Genomic DNA, 16,723 nt, shown 5'->3' with positions numbered 1-16,723 from the left:
GCCATATACAAAGTAAATGCGGATATCTAGGGCATACAACCCTAAGTGCACCTAATAGAGCGAGATCTCGATTAGTATAAAGAACTGGTTTAAAGGGTAGGGGATTTAGGAAGGAGAAAAAGGTCTTTAAAGCCCAAATATAGCTCTCTTCCTTCTCATTCTGTATAAAGCAGAATGCAATACTAAATGTCGAATTTGAGGGTGATATGCCAATGATATGTAATAAAGGCATCTGATATCGATTCGTTTTATAAGTACAATCTAGTACGAAAACCCTATTATACTTATTAGCATACTTGATTGATTCTGGATGTGTAAACATAAAAAAGAGGATATGGCCTTCGTGATCCTGCTTAATAGTATATTTCCAATAATCTTCCTGTAGAGTTTTGATTAGAAGCTCAAGGGGAGTACTATTACCAAGCTATTGTCTTCGTAAAGCACTTCGTGCATTATAGATATCCCTAGGGGTAACTAGGGTATTAGGATGCTCTCTTTTAATTAGAGCAAGGATATCACGGGGCTTCGATCCAACCTCAGACATATGAAGGATAATTTGAAGCTGCTCCTCTGTGAATTTGCGAGCTATAGGGTGACCTATCATATTATTAGTGGTATGATTATGACTAGGGTTACGTACCTTCAATTCCCACGTCTCACTATTTGGAATTCTTCTTCCATATAGTCTAAATGGACAACTAATTCGACGTGTAGTTGTTAATCGTCGATTTGCCCCATCTGGCGCATTGATTCGATCATAGTAGGTGCCACCACGATCACAACCTAGGCATATATTTCGATTCGCATTTGATCGTATAGTAGTGATAGCATAGCCGTGGGAGAGAGCATGCTGACGTACAGAGGCCATTAGTAGCTCTCTACTATCAAAGATCTGCTCTTTAGGGGGCTCCATATCTGATAAATCTGAGAGGTAGAGATCTAAAGAGCTGAGAGAATTAGGGGGCGGAGCTAGGGGATTTATACTAGACTATGGTATAGGCATTTAGAATGATGTTGCTATGGTAATTCTAATACAGATCACATGATATTTTATATTATCTAATAATTCAAATTACATAATTTGGGGTGTTCTTAACAAAAGTTGGGGTGTCCCTATCAATTCCCACTATTCCCCTGATCTTATGTAATCACTTACCCCGCTCGCGGGCCCTGCCCCGGTGGAGCCGAGTGTGGGGGAGATCACGTGTTCTATTTCATAAGCTTCCCCGAGACGAGGACACTAGCAAACGGCACATTTTAGAATGGATTGGACTCTCAACCCAGAGGGTATATGTAATACATGGAATAATGACCCAATGGTTAGTCCAACTTCGCCCGCCAGATGGCAACGCAAGCGAAAGTCCCGAGGGCGCGGGCTGCGGACTAAGGATGGATGGTAAGGTCCTTTGTATTCAAACTGTGCTGTGCCTTGCTTGACGCAACCTATTTAGCCTCACATGTCGGAAGCGGCACATGAAGTGTGACGAAATTAAACCGGCATGCGGTCCCTGTACCAAAAAGAATAAGATCTGTGATTACGCCAATTCGAACCGAAACAACGTCGACTCTGTGGCCACCAACAAGGTCGCTCCTGATAACCTCTCCATTTTATCAACCACACGGCAAACATCGCCTCTGGAGCAGAACATTGACCATGTATCAAGTGACCACAGCCCAGGCGAAGTGCACTACCAGCCGCATGGAGCCTCTGATCATGCCAGGACTGCTTCGGAAGCGGGCCTTAATCCTTCTCCGCCAGCCATGCTGGAATATCGGCTGGAGAACGAGGGGATTCCGAGCCAGAGTCCAGGAGGCATGCATGGGGATTACTTGTCGCCATCCACCTCATCATTGGCGGCGGTACGATGGTTAGGCTTACTAGCAAGTGGTTTTCCCAGCGATGGCCCGCAGCTACCGACTCTCTCTGATTCCTGGGAGAGCCAAAGCCTCTCGCTTGGATACCAGAGTGGAAATGGCCCGACACAGCTCAGCTCGCTACAGCGAGCGACTCAGGTTTTGGATGGCCCTGCTGGCAGGTCGGCCAGTCAAGACGTGACGGATGGCCGTTTCACTGGAAGTAGTGCGTTGACGGAGGGGCAGGTTTGGCAGTCACAGGAGCCAATAGATCTCTTACCAGCAGAACAAACATTGTTCGAACATTTTGTACATCAAGTTAGCCCCTTGGTTGGTCATAGCACTATATCCCTGACTGGTGTACCCTCGTCTGATAATCTTCTCTCGCAGATCGATCTTTTTGACCCGACCAACAAATTCTCTACGTTAGTTGTGCACCTAGCGGTAAGTTGGGTCCTACTAAACGGGTATTTTTCGTTTGAAAAACTGACTTGGGATTTAGTTGCGCAATGCTGGGCTTCTAAACGCCATATTAGCTCTTTCTTTTCGGCACCTGGCTTTGAACCCTGGCCTAGATGATCAAAATATCACAAGCAAGCCGGAAGAGGCTCTTCAATACTACTACCAAACTCTTCATTACGTGGGAAGGGCGATGCAATCTAGTGCTTATAAGATTAGCCTAGAGCTACTTTCAACCGCCCTGATAATTTCCACTTACGAAATGCTTGACAATTCTACAGATGACTGGGAGCGTCACCTAGAAGGAGTCTTCTTGATTCAAAGATCTCAAACGATACACGGAGAAACTGGAGGACTCAAGTCGGCCGTCTGGTGGGCATGGCTGTGCCAGGATATCTGGGCTGCTTTCCGCGAGAAACGCAAGACCCTTACGTTTTGGGTTCCACAAAAGCCTCTTTCTGTGTTATTACCGCACGAGCTCGCTACGCGCTCTATCTATATCGCCGCCAAGGTGGTTAGTTACTGCGCCACTGAAACAACCCAAGAAAACATCCAGCATCAAATCGATGAGGCAATGCGACTTCGGAGCATGCTGGAAGACTGGCAACGGCATTTGACCGTTGAGTTCTCCCCCTTGCCAATTAGGTCATGCGAGGCCTCATCATGCTTTCAACCTATATGGATTAGTCCACCTGCGTTTGGTACGTTATTCCACATGTACGCCGTGTTGTGGCCGGCGGAACCAAACTAATTTGGTCATGCAGCCGTCGCGGTTCAATTTTTCAACGTATCGTGTCTTCTCTTGGTATCTCATGAACCCAGCTTAGGCGGGCTGAAGCGACATCTTGAGCGACAAAGTACAATATCGCGCTGCGTGGAGAAAATATGTTCTATTGGTATGACGTTGAAGGACAATGCTTCTAGCATAATGTCTTCACAGGCTTTATTTATAGGTATGTACGGAGTACTATTTTACAATTGGCAGAAGACAGGGCTTACGCAGATACAGCGGGAATGTTTACCCAAAAACCCCATGTTAGAAGCGCGATTCTAGAGCTCTTGGAGGCATGTCGAGAACGAAGTGGCTGGCCAGTCAAATCTCTAGGAGTTGAGCTGCAGCAGATTTGGGAGGTCCAAAACTCCTTTTAGGCTGGCCACAGGTGCCCTCGCATTGTTCGTGTCTTTTCATGTCTTTCCTCATGGACCGGTGTTCTTGTGAATATTTGTGAATATTTGTTGTCTGTTCCCTGATATAGTAACATCTCAAAGAGTTTATAATCGAAGTAATGCCCCCTTTACTCCTGCTCCTAACTGGACTCGCCACAATCGATGTTCATTGAGGGCAAAGATTTCCCCGTTTCTGCCAAAGCAGAAGTTTGACACGCCTCCGTCAACAAGTATCCGACCCAAGAGCACACCTCCTGGGGACCAAACATTGATTCCATCCCCACAGCCACTGTATACATTTCCTTCTAAATCGCACTTGATTCCATCTGGAATGCCCTGATCTGCCATGGCGAAGAGCCGCCGGTTTGTGAGAAATGGCTCCCCGTGAATGGTGCACACGTCAAAAGCATAACTAGATAAAATTGCAGCATCAGCTCTTTGAATTCAACTTCAATCACCCAGGGAGATCGCATTTAACTAACATGGAGGATACTCGTTGGTCATCGATGCTGCCGTCTCCATGTACTCGGTCCGTATCGGTAATATAAACAACCTGCTCATCCGGAGAGAAACATATACCATTTGGTCTCCCGAAACCATCGGCCACTGCGCGAATAGCCCCAGTATTTGGACACCACCGGTATACCTGGTTAGGTAGTCGCGGCGGAGGACGATAACCCTGCTCAGAGCCATATATGGGATCGGTGAACCAGATTGAACCATCCGTATGTACCACCACGTCATTGACAGAGTTGAATGGTCGGCCGTAGAAGTCAGCTTTCAATAGTTCCGACTTGTACGGAGCAATTGTAGACATCCGGTAAAGTCCGCTTGGCTCGGTCATAGTCCCTTGTGCACAAAAGAGAACGTAGTCTTTATCATAATTGATACCTCCATTGCCCATAGGAATTTCAGTAGCAATCGCCTGACAGGTGATTGGCGTTGTACTCAGATCGACCCGAGTAATATGTACTTTTTGCTGTCCGTTTGGGCCAATGCACCGGTTGCTGGTAACGAAGAGGTTATTGGTTCCAGGAAAAAATACCCCGGCCTCGTGAGCAAACGGATAGTCTTTATTTTCTGCGAGAAGCTCTGCTGTCGGAGACAAGCCGACGATCGCCACAAATCGTTGGTCATGGGTCGTGAAGGAAATGTCGTTGTTGGACATCTTGTGAGATAGTGATAGAGCGGGTCCGCGCAATAAAGACACACAGACTGGAATATGTTTTGGAGCAAGACGAGAAAACTGAAGTTTGGCTTATTCGAATAAGCGAGGTTGATACGGGAGCTTTCATCTCCTATCTCGCCCAGCTCCACGGAGAAACGCCGAGGGGTGGGGTCTCGCCTCGTCTCGGGGTCATTATCCCAGTCACGGCTGTTTATGTTGTATCTATAAACCAACTCGATCAGCCCAGTCACAATGTTTGTATTCAAATCAAATTTCAATTCACATTCACTATACTAGGCATAACCTTGACTCCTGCAAAAAACGTGATTATCTCAACTTCCCAAAATGTCCTGGAAAGAATCCAATCGTCATTTCACCATCTTGCGGAATGCGGAAGCCGGACAGTATGGAGTTATCGCTGCCATCGCCTACAACATTGAGCATGTGCTAGGTCTAGTCCAGGCCGCTGAGACAGCTCGTTCACCCCTCATCATCCAATTCTTTCCCTGGGCTATCGAGGCCACTGATGGGTTGCTCGTGCGCACTGCCGCAGACGCCGCGAAGCGTGCGAGTGTACCGATTAGCATCCACCTCGACCATGCGCAATCCGAAACAATAATAAAGCGAGCAGCAGAGCTACCCTTCGACAGTATCATGGTTGACATGTCCCACTACGAGAAGGAAGTCAACTTGGAGAAGACCCGTGAACTGGTGCGGTATTGCAATGAGCGCCAGAAGGCTACCGAGGCCGAACCAGGTCGCATTGAAGGCGGAGAGGATGGTGTAATGGATACTGCGGGATTGGAAGCGTGTATGACAACAGCTGAAGAGGTGGATGAGTTCGTCAGCACGGGTGTGGACGTGCTTGCTCCGGCGTTTAGGAATGTTCACGGCGAGTATGGCCCACAAGGGCCACAATTGGATTTTGAAAGGCAAGTCAGACGAGTTATTATTAATCCTATTCACTAATAGCTGTTTAGATTCAAGAGTGTTCGTAGCCAGACAAACGGTAGAGTCAGGTTGGCTCTACATGGTACCAATGGGTTTGCGCCTGAGTTAATAAAACGCTGCGTGGCTGCGGGTGTCAGCAAGATCAACGTCAACCGCCTCGTCTTGGACGACTACTACGACCATCTCCGTGCGAACGTGAATAAAATGACGCACACTCAACTGATCGAGGAGGGTATTCAGAAGGTGGCCGATCTGACTGTCAAGTGGATGGAAATTTGCGGCTCCGCCGGTAAGGCATGAAGTATGTAAAAGTTGAATGTCATTTTTGTTGTTATTGCCTTCAATACAATGGATTTGTAAATAAATTGGAAGAACCCCTTGGCTGAATCATAACTTAAGTGATCTTACACCTGATATCTTAACAAATTTAGCATGGAAGCACTGTATTCTTGATAATAAATTAACTTGATTCGTTTATTTGTACTCCAATATTCACTGCAATTTACTGTACATTCCACCGTCTGCCAGCAACCCCGTTGCGTTCACATAACGACTCATCTCTTCACAAGCCAAGAAAACTGCCGGGCCTGCCATATCATTCGGATCTCCAATTCGACCAAGAGGAATACGTTCCTCAAGGGCGGCCATCTTGGCAGGCTCCTTCATATCATGGGCAGCTAGCGAGGTTCCAATAGTCCCAGGCATCAGGGCATTGCACCGGATCTTATCTTTGCCAAGTGCAATGGCCATTGACTGCATCATGGAGAGAATTCCAGCCTTGGTAGGAGTATAGTGAGTTTGGAACCCACCACCGAGCAAAGCGCTAACGGAAGAAACACCGATGATTGAACCACCGTGCCCTTGTTTCACCATTTGATGAGCGGCAGCTTGGCAAGAGTAGAAGGTGCCTTTGATATTGACATCGACAGTATGGTCCAAAAGAGATGGTTCAATCCTATTTTCTTTTCTTAGCATATCGGCTTTCATGGGCAGAAGAGGAACCACAGAGCTCGAACCCACCAAGGTACGGGCCATTTGACTCACTTCAAAAGCTCAGCCGGTTTAAATACACCCGCATTGGCGACAAAAATATCCAATTTCCCCCATTGCGAGACAGCCTCTTTGATTAAATCGGTGCTTGTCTCCGGTTTAGTCACGTCCCCGGGGAGCTCGAGGATCTTGCCCGCCTTGATGCCTGTGTTTTCGATTGCCTTGACCTCCTCCAACAGACTGTGACGAAGATTTTCGTCCTTGGCCAGACCCAAGTGATTCACGGCGACATTACATCCTTGAGTAATATATGCCAGAACAATCGCGCGACCGATTCCAGTAGTACCACCAGTTACGGCGGCGGTCTTGCCTTTGAGCAGGTTCCAAGCGGGCAGCGCAGCCATTGTATAAATTGAGTGGGGGGGGGGATGGAAAGACACAAACACCGATAGAGAAGATTTAAATTTATTATGTGTTGAGACAAGATGAGATTTGAATTCCAAGCCCTCAGCTCTGGGGAATCGGACGCTTTGAAGTGGATCACAGCGCCGTCTCGGGGACACATCCACTTTATTCCCCCACGTATCCCCACGCTTCTCCAACACCCGTCTCGAGTCATCACTCTAGTGAGAGTATGAGCGATAATTTGGGTTATGATGTGTTTTGCGGGCACATGAGAGAGCCTTGCCAATCTTTCTTAGAGTTATAAAGAAGACATCTTTTGGTAAAATATTTCACCCAAGTCAATCATCTATCATCTGCGCCTTTCTTTACCCAAAACACATTTACATATCTTCATATCATTCATCATGGCCTCCAAGGAAACTGCTGTCCCCCAGACTCAAGTCGCCCTGAATGGAAAGGTGATTGCTAGTAAGTGTTTTAAAAATCAAGGTCTAGAGAGAGGGACTAGCTAACAGGATAATTCTTTAGTTACTGGTGCCAACCGCGGAATAGGGTTGGGCATTGCTGAGTGCTGCCTTGATAACGGTGCAGCTCAAGTCTACTCGATTGACATTGGCGAGACTGGAGAAGATTTCGCTGCTGTATCGAAGAAATACCCCAATAAGCTCTTTGCCGTCACTGCCAATGTGACAGAGGAGGCCACTATCACCGCGGCAGTTGATAAGATCATTGAACAGGCTGGTGCTCTACACGGAATGGTAGTCAATGCCGGTCGTACCCACCACAAGGCTGCCCTTGACTTCACCAAGGAAGATATTGAGACTCTGTTCAATGTCAACCTCTTCGGTGCCTTTTATACCGCACGTGCCGCTGCCCGCGCATTTATCAAGCAGGGAATCAAGGGTTCCGTGGTTTTCACAGCTTCTATGGCTTCTTACCGTCCTAACAAAGTATGTTTCTATCCACTTAAACTCTTATCCACTCAATACTAAACACTCCCCTCAGCGCGTTCCATCCGCTCCCTACGGTGCCTCAAAGGCCGGTGTTCGCAACATGACCCACACTTTGGCCATGGAATGGGCACAGTACGGCATCCGTGTCAATAGCGTGTCCCCTGGCCTAGTCAACACCGCCATGACATATTGGGTACCTCAACAACCGGACTGGGAGCAGCAACTCAAGTACTATGGTGGCTTCCCTCGATTGGCCGAGGTCCAGGAGCTTGGTGGTGCCTATGTGTACCTCCTGAGCGAGGCTGCCAGTTACACCACTTCCATCGACATTCCAGTGAACGGCGTGATTGGCAGTAAGTAATTCCAATGCCTTGACTTGATCACACGAAGGTACTAACGTGGATAGTCTGTTAAACAAAAATAAACGTCTGATGGCGTAAACGAGATTAAATGTGATTTATTTCCCACCAAATATGTTCTGTTTATGTTCCAATGAGAAATAATGGCCATTCAATATATTTTCTCCCCAAGAGATCCATTAGGGTCAAACCGTAGTTGGGATCATATTATACTCGATGGATTCTATATATTAGTCAGCATCAGCATCATCATCATCATCATCATCATCATCATCATCATCATCATCATCATCGTACATCACAGGGAATCAGCACGCTGGGCACGCTGGTGAAGGCTGGTCTTAAATATCTATCATTTCTATTAAAATACCAGGAAAGATTAAAACAATATTCTATATGCTTTCATGAGCCAAAGTCACCCATAGAGTGCTTTGGTTCTTTTGGCCAAAGTCAATTAGACCTAGCTTTCTCTTTTTTCTTCATCCAACTCCCCATTGAGTCGCTTTTTTCCTTCTTCCTTCAGAGCTTGATCGTCGGCTCGGTTCAAGCCAACCTGTGGCATCAACCAAACAGCTAAAAAGAAAGCAAATGTCGCAAGGGATGCACCGACAATGAAGATGATACGGAATCCCTTTTGATATGCCGGCGTCAGCACATCACGGACATGCTCAGCATCCTCGGCAGATAACTTTGAAAGATAACTTTGTGGACTCGAGAGCAGAGAGCGGGACTGAGATTCGTCGAGATTGAGGACTGAGATGGACGACGAGACAATATTATTTCTGTGTTGATTAATAAGAGAACAACCCAACAGATTTGAAAGAATACTAACATGATAGTGCCAGCAATAGCGAGCCCAAGAGTGCCGCCGAGGTTTCGTACAAAGCTGCTTATTGTTAGTTCCATAAAATAGCTTGCATCATTGTGGGCGTCACTCACTTTCTGAATGAAGTTACCACGGCCATATCCCGTCTTTCAACACCGGCTTGAACTGCAATAAGAGAGCTACAGGAAGTTAGCATAATTTATTGGACCAGGATAGGGGACCTAGGGGACCACGTACGGCTGCAGAGTATTTCCAACCCCGACACCAGTCAGAATGCCATACCCAATCTGTTTTCCCAATCCTGAATGTTGATCAAGTGTGGAGAAAAGCCCCAGGCCAACAGCCCAGATAATCCATCCAAAAAGAATGCATTCACGATAACGACCTACCCAGTGCACAACAAGACCGGAGCCTGTGCTGCTGACAGCTGTGAACGAAGTCAGCACGGAAACACAACCAAGAAGAAGAGAATTTGTACTTTGCATGAGGGTAATAGGGAGGAGCATTGCAGCCGCTTTCACCGTCGAATATCCAAATACCAGCTGATAGAAAGTGGGAATATAGTAGACTTGTACCAGAAAATTCCACCCGTTGATGAACATGGTCAAGCACGCGCCGTTCACGATTCGACCCTGGAAGATATGCATCGGAACCAGTGGTGTAGACGCGCCCTTCCACTGCCACGCAATAAAAGCAACAGAGATGGTGAACCCAGCGACCAGAGTCGCAATGACATGCGCCGAGTTCCACGCATACTCGCCGCCGCCCCAAGTTAAACCAAGCAGCAAGACCGAGGTCCCCCCGAGAGCCAGAAGCGCACCGAAGAAATCAATTGCCTTCAGTTTGACTTTCCAGTCGCCGGTGACTTTCCGAAGGGGCATAAAAAACAAAACAGCCAACGTGGTTAATGCGGTGAGCGGTAGGTTCAAGCGGAATATCCATCGCCACGAGTCTTCTGAAATTGAAGCCAGTGCACCTCCGATGACGGGACCAATGCCATTGGCAATAGCAACGACGGCGCCTAGAATACCTTGATATTTGCCTCGTTCACGGAGAGGGACAACGTCACTGACAATCATCTGTGCGACTGTCATGAGCCCACCACCACCGACTCCGGTAAAAGCACGGAATACGATTAATTGCGTGGCTGTCTGCGCAAGCGAAGCTGCCAATGACCCGAAGAAGAAAATGGCTAGTCCGACGAAGAGCACAAGCTTGCGAGACCAAATATCAGATAGTTTCCCATATAGTAATTGGAAACATGTTGATGTTCTGTGCCGCACATGTTAGTTTGACTAAGTAACTAGTATCATGAATACAAGAGAAAAGAGCACTCACACAAAATAACCGCCCGAAATCCAGGAGGTCTGGTCGCTGGCTCCCAATGCATTTCCTATGATAGACAAACTGGCCGCCAGGGTCGTCTGGTCCATCAATGCCAGGAGATCAACGCTGGAACATGCCAGGAAGATCTAGCAGTGGGTGACATTAGCTGGGCCATATATTGCTTGTTACCGCAGCCACTAACCGTGATGATAGTACGCTTAGGGACATAATTAGTTTGTTCGTTGAAAGTGACATTAGTCCCATTCTTCTCAACCGCGATATCCTCTGTTGGTTTCGAATTTTCGAGTACCCCTGTCATGGTGTGTTGATACGAAGGGATAGAACGTAAACAGACAGACACCGAGGATCCGAAAACGCGACGGAAAGAGAAAAAGAGATATAAAAAAAGAACTTAGTCAAGAGGTCAAAGCGGAATAATCAATCTCATCTCTTCACATTCGTAATTTATTGATGCATTGAGTGCAACTGATCGGCGTTTAGTCTGAGCACCTTGACAGAAGATCTGCATGTCCAAGTTGACAAACCTTCTCAAACACCCTCAAGGTACCCGCCCCCTTAGGACAATATCTTCAGCTAATAGAAAATTTAATGTGAGGACCTGTGGGATTATTGATTCCGTTCCTGAGGACCTTGTCAAACTATGTGACACATGGATATTTCAATTCTAGAACGTTGCAAGGTACGACATCAAGAATACCAGAGCATGACGCAGCTGTGGGTGCGAAATCTTCCGTTTTCAACCGTTCTATATCCAATTACTGTGACAAAGAGTCTTGTCTTACTCCGTACAGTCTCTGATCTACACTTGGACCCTGTCGATATTCCCGAGATCGCTCCACGCGATTTCCTTGTTCATCATAGTAGCAAATTTTCAGGGCTTACGGCGTCTACCTATGGCATTTAGCCCTCATATTGAGTCGAGTGGCGGGATACTCACCAGTGGAGTAAGAGTAGGTTTTACTTTCGTACCTCTTGGATGCCAAGAAAGACGCAACAGGATGGAGGGGCATGTGATGGCCGCTATAGAAATTCATCCTGTATAATTGCCTAGAGTGACCCGGGATTTTCTTCTCTCATGTCTGCTTTCATCACTCGAGAAGGTTGCTCTTGAAACTCGTGCAGTAGATATTGTCTGCTACTTGACTATCGGCATCTATATCTTGCAGCTAAGAGTGTCTCGACAAGATGATCAATTCTTCCGAGAAAATGACCAACGTGAACGAGCACAATGTATACTTCGGCACTGACTCGTTGAAAAAATACTTCGATCCAGACTGTCAGCCCCCTCTACCCCTTGTAGAGCTGCCACCTCATTTGAACCCTTACCATCAAGATGGGGTTCGGATATATGCCAAAATGATGACCATGCACCCCGCAAACAATGTCAAGGCAATGCCAGGTATGACAAATCCTCGAGAAAACACTAAACACCAATTCCAAGCTAACAAGAGGTTAGCATTGAACATGCTAGAATCTAGTGTTGTCCCCGGGGAGACAGACCGGATCATCGAATACAGCTCCGGATCAACAGTGATTTCAATGTCCATGGTCGCCCGAGTCATGCACGGAGTAAATGACACCCGGGCTTTCCTAAGCAACAAAACCAGCGATGCAAAACTGAAGCTGATGCAATTCTTCGGTCTCGACATCACCTTGTTTGGTGGGCCGTCTCAGCCAGAGCCATTAGACGAACGAGGCGGCATTTTGAATGCCCGAAGAATGGCCTTGGAGTCAGAAACGATTGTCAATCCCAATCAATACGAAAACAACAACAACTGGCAGTCCCATATCCGATGGACCGGACCCCAGATCTTTAAACAGCTACCCGAAATAACCGTCCTCTGTGCTGGTATGGGCACATCTGGTACCATGACCGGTCTGGGGACCTATTTCAAAGATGTGAAGCCATCTGTTTATCGACTTGGTGTTTGCACAGCCGCTGGTGACCGGGTACCTGGCCCCAGGTCATATGCTCTAATGCGTCCTGTTGAGTTTCCCTGGAAAGCAGCAGTGGATACCATCGAAGAAGTTGGGTCGGCCGAGTCATACACCCACTCCCTGAACCTATGCCGAGAGGGATTGGTATGTGGCCCATCATCCGGATTCAACCTCCAGGGGCTCTTCCAGATGCTGGCAAAGCGCAAGGCTGCGGGAACGTTATCTGAGATTGCAGGACCAGACGGCACAACACATTGCGTATTCCTCTGCTGCGACCTACCGTACCAGTACATTGATGAATACTTCCAAAAGCTGGGCGAGCAGCAGTTCCACCCAATCCGAAACGAGGTAAATATCACCTGCATGACGTCTTGGCGTTTAACAAGTCCACCATAGGAGGAAAAGAAAAAAGCTAATGTATCCATAATTCCTCAGCGCCTGACGAAAGTTGACCTGCACCGATATGACGAGAGCTGGGAGCGGGACGCATTAGAGGTTCTGCCCCAATTTTATGGATCACCGCGATCCCTTGCGCAAAGCCTATTGAGCGAGATTGTCCTCAAGCCGCAGAACCGGGTTCTGGACCTGCGCCAGTCGGATGATTTCTCCGCGTGGCACCTTCCCGACTCGATGAATCTGCCATTGTCTAGTGTTGGGCCTCAGACTCCATCACCGTTTTCAGATCCAGGTGTTCTGGAGGCGCAATGGGTGGAGCTGGAGAAGATCTTCAAGGATGACGTCTTGGTCTCAGATCTGGGACGGCATCACGTTCTCGTGGTATGCTATAACGGGGATTCGGCACGCGTGGCTACCAGCGTTCTTCGGGCGAAGGGTCTCGAAGCAGACAGCGTGCGTGGAGGCCACCGTGCGCTGAGAATGTATGAAATCGGGAGTGAAAGACCGATCTCCACTGTGAAGGGGCCTATCACAGCTACCGTTTCTATTGCAGCGGTTCCCCTTGAACAGAGAACCTGAAACTCAGGATCATAGCGCAATCGACTGCGAAAATGCGGAATGTAGGGTTGGACCTGCCATGTGAGGCGCTAGTCCCGATGCAGACATATTGAGCCTCGATTTCTTTCTTTCTTTTTTCTTCTTCTTGGTATTGATTTCGATTACTTCATCAGTTCAGTTTATTGTTTGGCACATACTACCCTATGACTCTTTCAATGAGAATATTATTGTTTCGATTTCTTTCCACATCTTCCCACACGTAAGAGACTATTGTGTTCACTGTGGCTCGAGCCTCGAGTGCTCCGCATGCGTTGAATAGCTCGTATTCAAGGGAATCCCGGAATATTCGGATGACGTGCAAGATATATATGTTGTATATGCATGTATGATATTTTCCGAGGGGGTAGTAGCCCAAAACACGATGTCAGATGTCAGATCCAATTTGTATCGAGCGCAAATGTGCTCTAGTTCACTTAGCCTTTGATATTCCAACCAACCACAAGGCTTGGAATGATTGCAGACCCCCATCTCTCCATAAAATGTGCTCAATTGTGAGCAGATCCCCTCGGGTGATCGGCGATAATAACTGAAATGACTGGAATGACCATCCAAGGCCCCTTCGATAGGTACAACATACAAAGGAGAATAAAGGAGATATCCCGTTTTCGGTTCCACAACCATCCAAAGACACAAACTTGTTCCAGACTTGCCGATCATACCTTATGTATTCCATGATATCTGAATTCCCTTGACAATACGTTGAAGGTATTGGTGTCAATTCTTTTCGGTCGCACAGGATGATGGACATGAAGATGACCCAGGGCACGCCCTGGCTCGATCAGCCGGTGATGCTTCATTCGTCTCGCGCCGACAAGTGCAAACTGACTGAAGCTCAATGTCTCTATCGCAACTATCACTGGCGATACTGGTATGGACCTCCCTCCGAGTTACCTACATGTATATGTGCTTATCGAAAATATGTTCTAGGTACCAAGCCGACCATGTTTACGCATTGAACACCGTCTACTTCATGTGTGCGGTGATTGGAGTCTTCGCTATCTCGAACTTACTTGTACGATTCGCACCGGATAGAGTGAAACGGACCAGACCATGGCGCATGTTCACTTCCGCCTCGCGATACTTGTCGTATCGTGGATATCGGTTACCTGCGCTGGGATATTGGTCTCCAGCGTTAGGCGTGGGGATTCTGGGCGCTATAGGCGCTATCTTCTTCTTCGGTAGGCGGTTTGGACTTGGGAAGGTGTGACGAGAATGGTGGCTGACGCCCTTTATAGCGATGACACTCGGCCCACAGCCGTATTACTGGCCGACAGATGCTTCTTATGGAAGTAGTCCTCCAATTGCGACTCGATCTGGGTGGATGGCTCTTGCGCTGCTTCCTTTTGTACTGTGAGTGCAGGGTTCTGAGCATGCAATTCGGTGACTGACCTCCTTTTAGGGCATTGAGCACTAAAGCTAACATGATATCTGGTGTGACTGGTATTCCTCATGAGAAACTTCAAATATTCCACCACTGGACAAGCTATGCAATGTTTGTGTTGGCCTTGATTCACACATTTCCTTACATCATATATCATATCTGGAAGGGGGATATGATGTATCAGTGGAAGACAAGTGTCGTCTACTGGACAGGGGTTGCTGCTCTCATCTCACAGACATATCTAACCCTCATGTCTTTACCATTCATTCGGTAAGATCACACTTAACCTACCTACTGGGAGACAGACTCTTACCTCTCCCACAGCAATCGATTCTACGAATTCTTCAAAGCCACGCACATCTTCGTGGCGGTAGTATTTGTCGTGTTTTTCTTCCTCCACTGCGATTTCCGACTTTCTTCCTGGTATGTTCGACTCTTATGAGTCCCGCGATGACCTTTCATTAACATATATTAGGGACTACTTCATAGCCTCAGGCGTAATCTACTTCCTAAGCCTGATAGCCAGCCACATCCGGACCTATCTAATGCACGGCATCCACAACGCAACCCTCGAACTCCTCCCTTGCGGTCTTGTCCGCGTTGCAGTCCCATCAATCATCAAATGGACCCCAGGCCAGCACGTATTCGTGCGCTTCCTTACAACAGACCTACACCTACTTACCGCCCATCCCTTCACCATCTCCTCTGCGTGTCGCAATCCAGACGAAATAGGCAAAGCCTCAGAACTAGTATTCTACATCAAGCCGCGCGGCGGCGTTACCGGACGCCTCGGAGCAATGGCAGCCAAGAATCCAGGCTGCACGAAGAAGATCCTGATAGAGGGACCGTACGGCGGCGTCAGCGAGCCCCACATGGCTCAATTCGACACGATCTTGGTGATAGCCGGCGGCTCGGGAGGCGGGTTCTCATTAGCCATGGTAGACGAAGCGCTCCGGCTGACGGGGATGGACGCACCGGCAAGCGAGAAACGAGCAACCTCCAGGCGGAACCTCCAAGTCATCTTCTCGACGCGCGATCACGCCATGGCCGATTGGTACATCGAGGAGATCGAATCACGGCTGTCAGAATCGACCATGTTATCCGCCAGCTCGGACAACGGATTCGAGACTTCGGTGTCTGTACACGTCACCGACCAGCGGGGATCGGGGATTTCCTCGGCTTCGGAATCTGACGATTTCAAGGGCACAGCTGGTAAGGTGCCTCCGGCTGAGCTTATTACCACGGGAAGTTTCAGTTTGAATGTTCACCGCAATGCTCGACCTGATCTTCCTAGTCTGGTCGCGCGTACTGTTGCCATGGCACATGTTCAAGGGACGCATCTTCAGAAGAAGCAGCGGGTTGGGGTTCTGGTTTGTGGCCCTGCTTCTATGTTGCATGATACTCGGAATGCAGCAGCTTTGGCGCAGGCTAGGGTGTTTGAGGGTGAGGTTGAGGAGCTGTATTTGCATTCCGAGCCTTTTGTGTAAGTCTTTGGATTCCTTGCTATATTATGGCGATTGGCTAACTGGATTTTATAGGTGGTGAGTGCTTTTTGATATGGAGTACCATCTGCTGGATTGATCTTACTCTCCTTCTCTTCTCTTCTATCAAAGTACCTATTTATTGTCCCCGAGTACATATGCTTCAATCCAAGACCTATTATTTGCAGCAACCAAAAGAGAATCGCATAATTACTTCATAAAAAAAGAGCAATATCCGAAAGAAAATCCAAGTTATTAACGGCCAAGACCCTCTAAACCAGTCTAAAGCCCTAGTCTGTACTGAATACACAGCAATCTAAGTATGAATAAATAGCATAGAAAGAGACACCCGAAACAATCACCGGCCAAATATAAAACAAATTCTGGGGATATGAAACGCCGAGGCCAAAGCCTGAAAAACAAAAACGCC

The 16,723-nt window shown here is 47.7% G+C and overlaps 8 protein-coding genes across 8 annotated transcripts; 5 read left to right on the top strand and 3 right to left on the bottom strand.

Moving 5' to 3' along the window:
* Positions 1 to 1,473: 1,473 nt before the first annotated feature.
* On the top strand, positions 1,474 to 3,064 carry N7455_000697 (Zn(II)2Cys6 transcription factor domain-containing protein; the record flags this gene model as incomplete). Its single annotated transcript, XM_040958076.2, has 2 exons — positions 1,474 to 2,298; positions 2,357 to 3,064. 2 exons carry the CDS (start codon positions 1,474 to 1,476, stop codon positions 3,062 to 3,064), a joined length of 1,533 nt encoding a protein of 510 aa, XP_040811488.2.
* An 870-nt stretch (positions 3,065 to 3,934) lies between these two features.
* Positions 3,935 to 4,648, bottom strand: N7455_000696 (SMP-30/gluconolactonase/LRE family protein; the record flags this gene model as incomplete). Its single annotated transcript, XM_040958070.2, has 1 exon — positions 3,935 to 4,648. One exon carries the CDS (start codon positions 4,646 to 4,648, stop codon positions 3,935 to 3,937), a length of 714 nt encoding a protein of 237 aa, XP_040811534.2.
* Positions 4,649 to 4,993: 345 nt separating this feature from the next.
* On the top strand, positions 4,994 to 5,899 carry N7455_000695 (class II fructose-bisphosphate aldolase; the record flags this gene model as incomplete). Its single annotated transcript, XM_065603853.1, has 2 exons — positions 4,994 to 5,584; positions 5,621 to 5,899. 2 exons carry the CDS (start codon positions 4,994 to 4,996, stop codon positions 5,897 to 5,899), a joined length of 870 nt encoding a protein of 289 aa, XP_065462344.1.
* A 192-nt stretch (positions 5,900 to 6,091) lies between these two features.
* Positions 6,092 to 6,993, bottom strand: N7455_000694 (SDR family NAD(P)-dependent oxidoreductase; the record flags this gene model as incomplete). Its single annotated transcript, XM_040957993.2, has 2 exons — positions 6,092 to 6,554; positions 6,644 to 6,993. 2 exons carry the CDS (start codon positions 6,991 to 6,993, stop codon positions 6,092 to 6,094), a joined length of 813 nt encoding a protein of 270 aa, XP_040811500.2.
* A 405-nt stretch (positions 6,994 to 7,398) lies between these two features.
* On the top strand, positions 7,399 to 8,361 carry N7455_000693 (uncharacterized protein; the record flags this gene model as incomplete). Its single annotated transcript, XM_040958078.2, has 4 exons — positions 7,399 to 7,462; positions 7,523 to 7,944; positions 8,000 to 8,300; positions 8,354 to 8,361. 4 exons carry the CDS (start codon positions 7,399 to 7,401, stop codon positions 8,359 to 8,361), a joined length of 795 nt encoding a protein of 264 aa, XP_040811579.2.
* Positions 8,362 to 8,766: 405 nt separating this feature from the next.
* On the bottom strand, positions 8,767 to 10,777 carry N7455_000692 (MDR family MFS transporter; the record flags this gene model as incomplete). The annotated part of the gene is made up of 7 exons (XM_040958099.2): positions 8,767 to 9,088; positions 9,139 to 9,192; positions 9,246 to 9,311; positions 9,370 to 9,559; positions 9,611 to 10,404; positions 10,471 to 10,604; positions 10,661 to 10,777. 7 exons carry the CDS (start codon positions 10,775 to 10,777, stop codon positions 8,767 to 8,769), a joined length of 1,677 nt encoding a protein of 558 aa, XP_040811532.2.
* Positions 10,778 to 11,664: 887 nt separating this feature from the next.
* Positions 11,665 to 13,392, top strand: N7455_000691 (putative cysteine synthase B; the record flags this gene model as incomplete). Its single annotated transcript, XM_065603852.1, has 3 exons — positions 11,665 to 11,878; positions 11,936 to 12,765; positions 12,814 to 13,392. 3 exons carry the CDS (start codon positions 11,665 to 11,667, stop codon positions 13,390 to 13,392), a joined length of 1,623 nt encoding a protein of 540 aa, XP_065462343.1.
* A 776-nt stretch (positions 13,393 to 14,168) lies between these two features.
* Positions 14,169 to 16,357, top strand: N7455_000690 (ferric reductase family protein; the record flags this gene model as incomplete). Its single annotated transcript, XM_040958089.2, has 7 exons — positions 14,169 to 14,299; positions 14,359 to 14,609; positions 14,667 to 14,781; positions 14,831 to 15,082; positions 15,137 to 15,235; positions 15,288 to 16,295; positions 16,351 to 16,357. 7 exons carry the CDS (start codon positions 14,169 to 14,171, stop codon positions 16,355 to 16,357), a joined length of 1,863 nt encoding a protein of 620 aa, XP_040811539.2.
* Between the last annotated feature and the right edge of the window lie 366 nt (positions 16,358 to 16,723).

The sequence above is a fragment of the Penicillium solitum genome, assembly GCF_028829755.1.
Source record: "Penicillium solitum strain IBT 25940 chromosome Unknown utg000001l_segment0_segment0, whole genome shotgun sequence".
Taxonomy (NCBI): Eukaryota; Fungi; Ascomycota; class Eurotiomycetes; order Eurotiales; family Aspergillaceae; genus Penicillium; species Penicillium solitum.
Note: the sequence above shows the minus strand (reverse complement) of the source record. Positions and strands in the feature narration are given on the sequence as shown.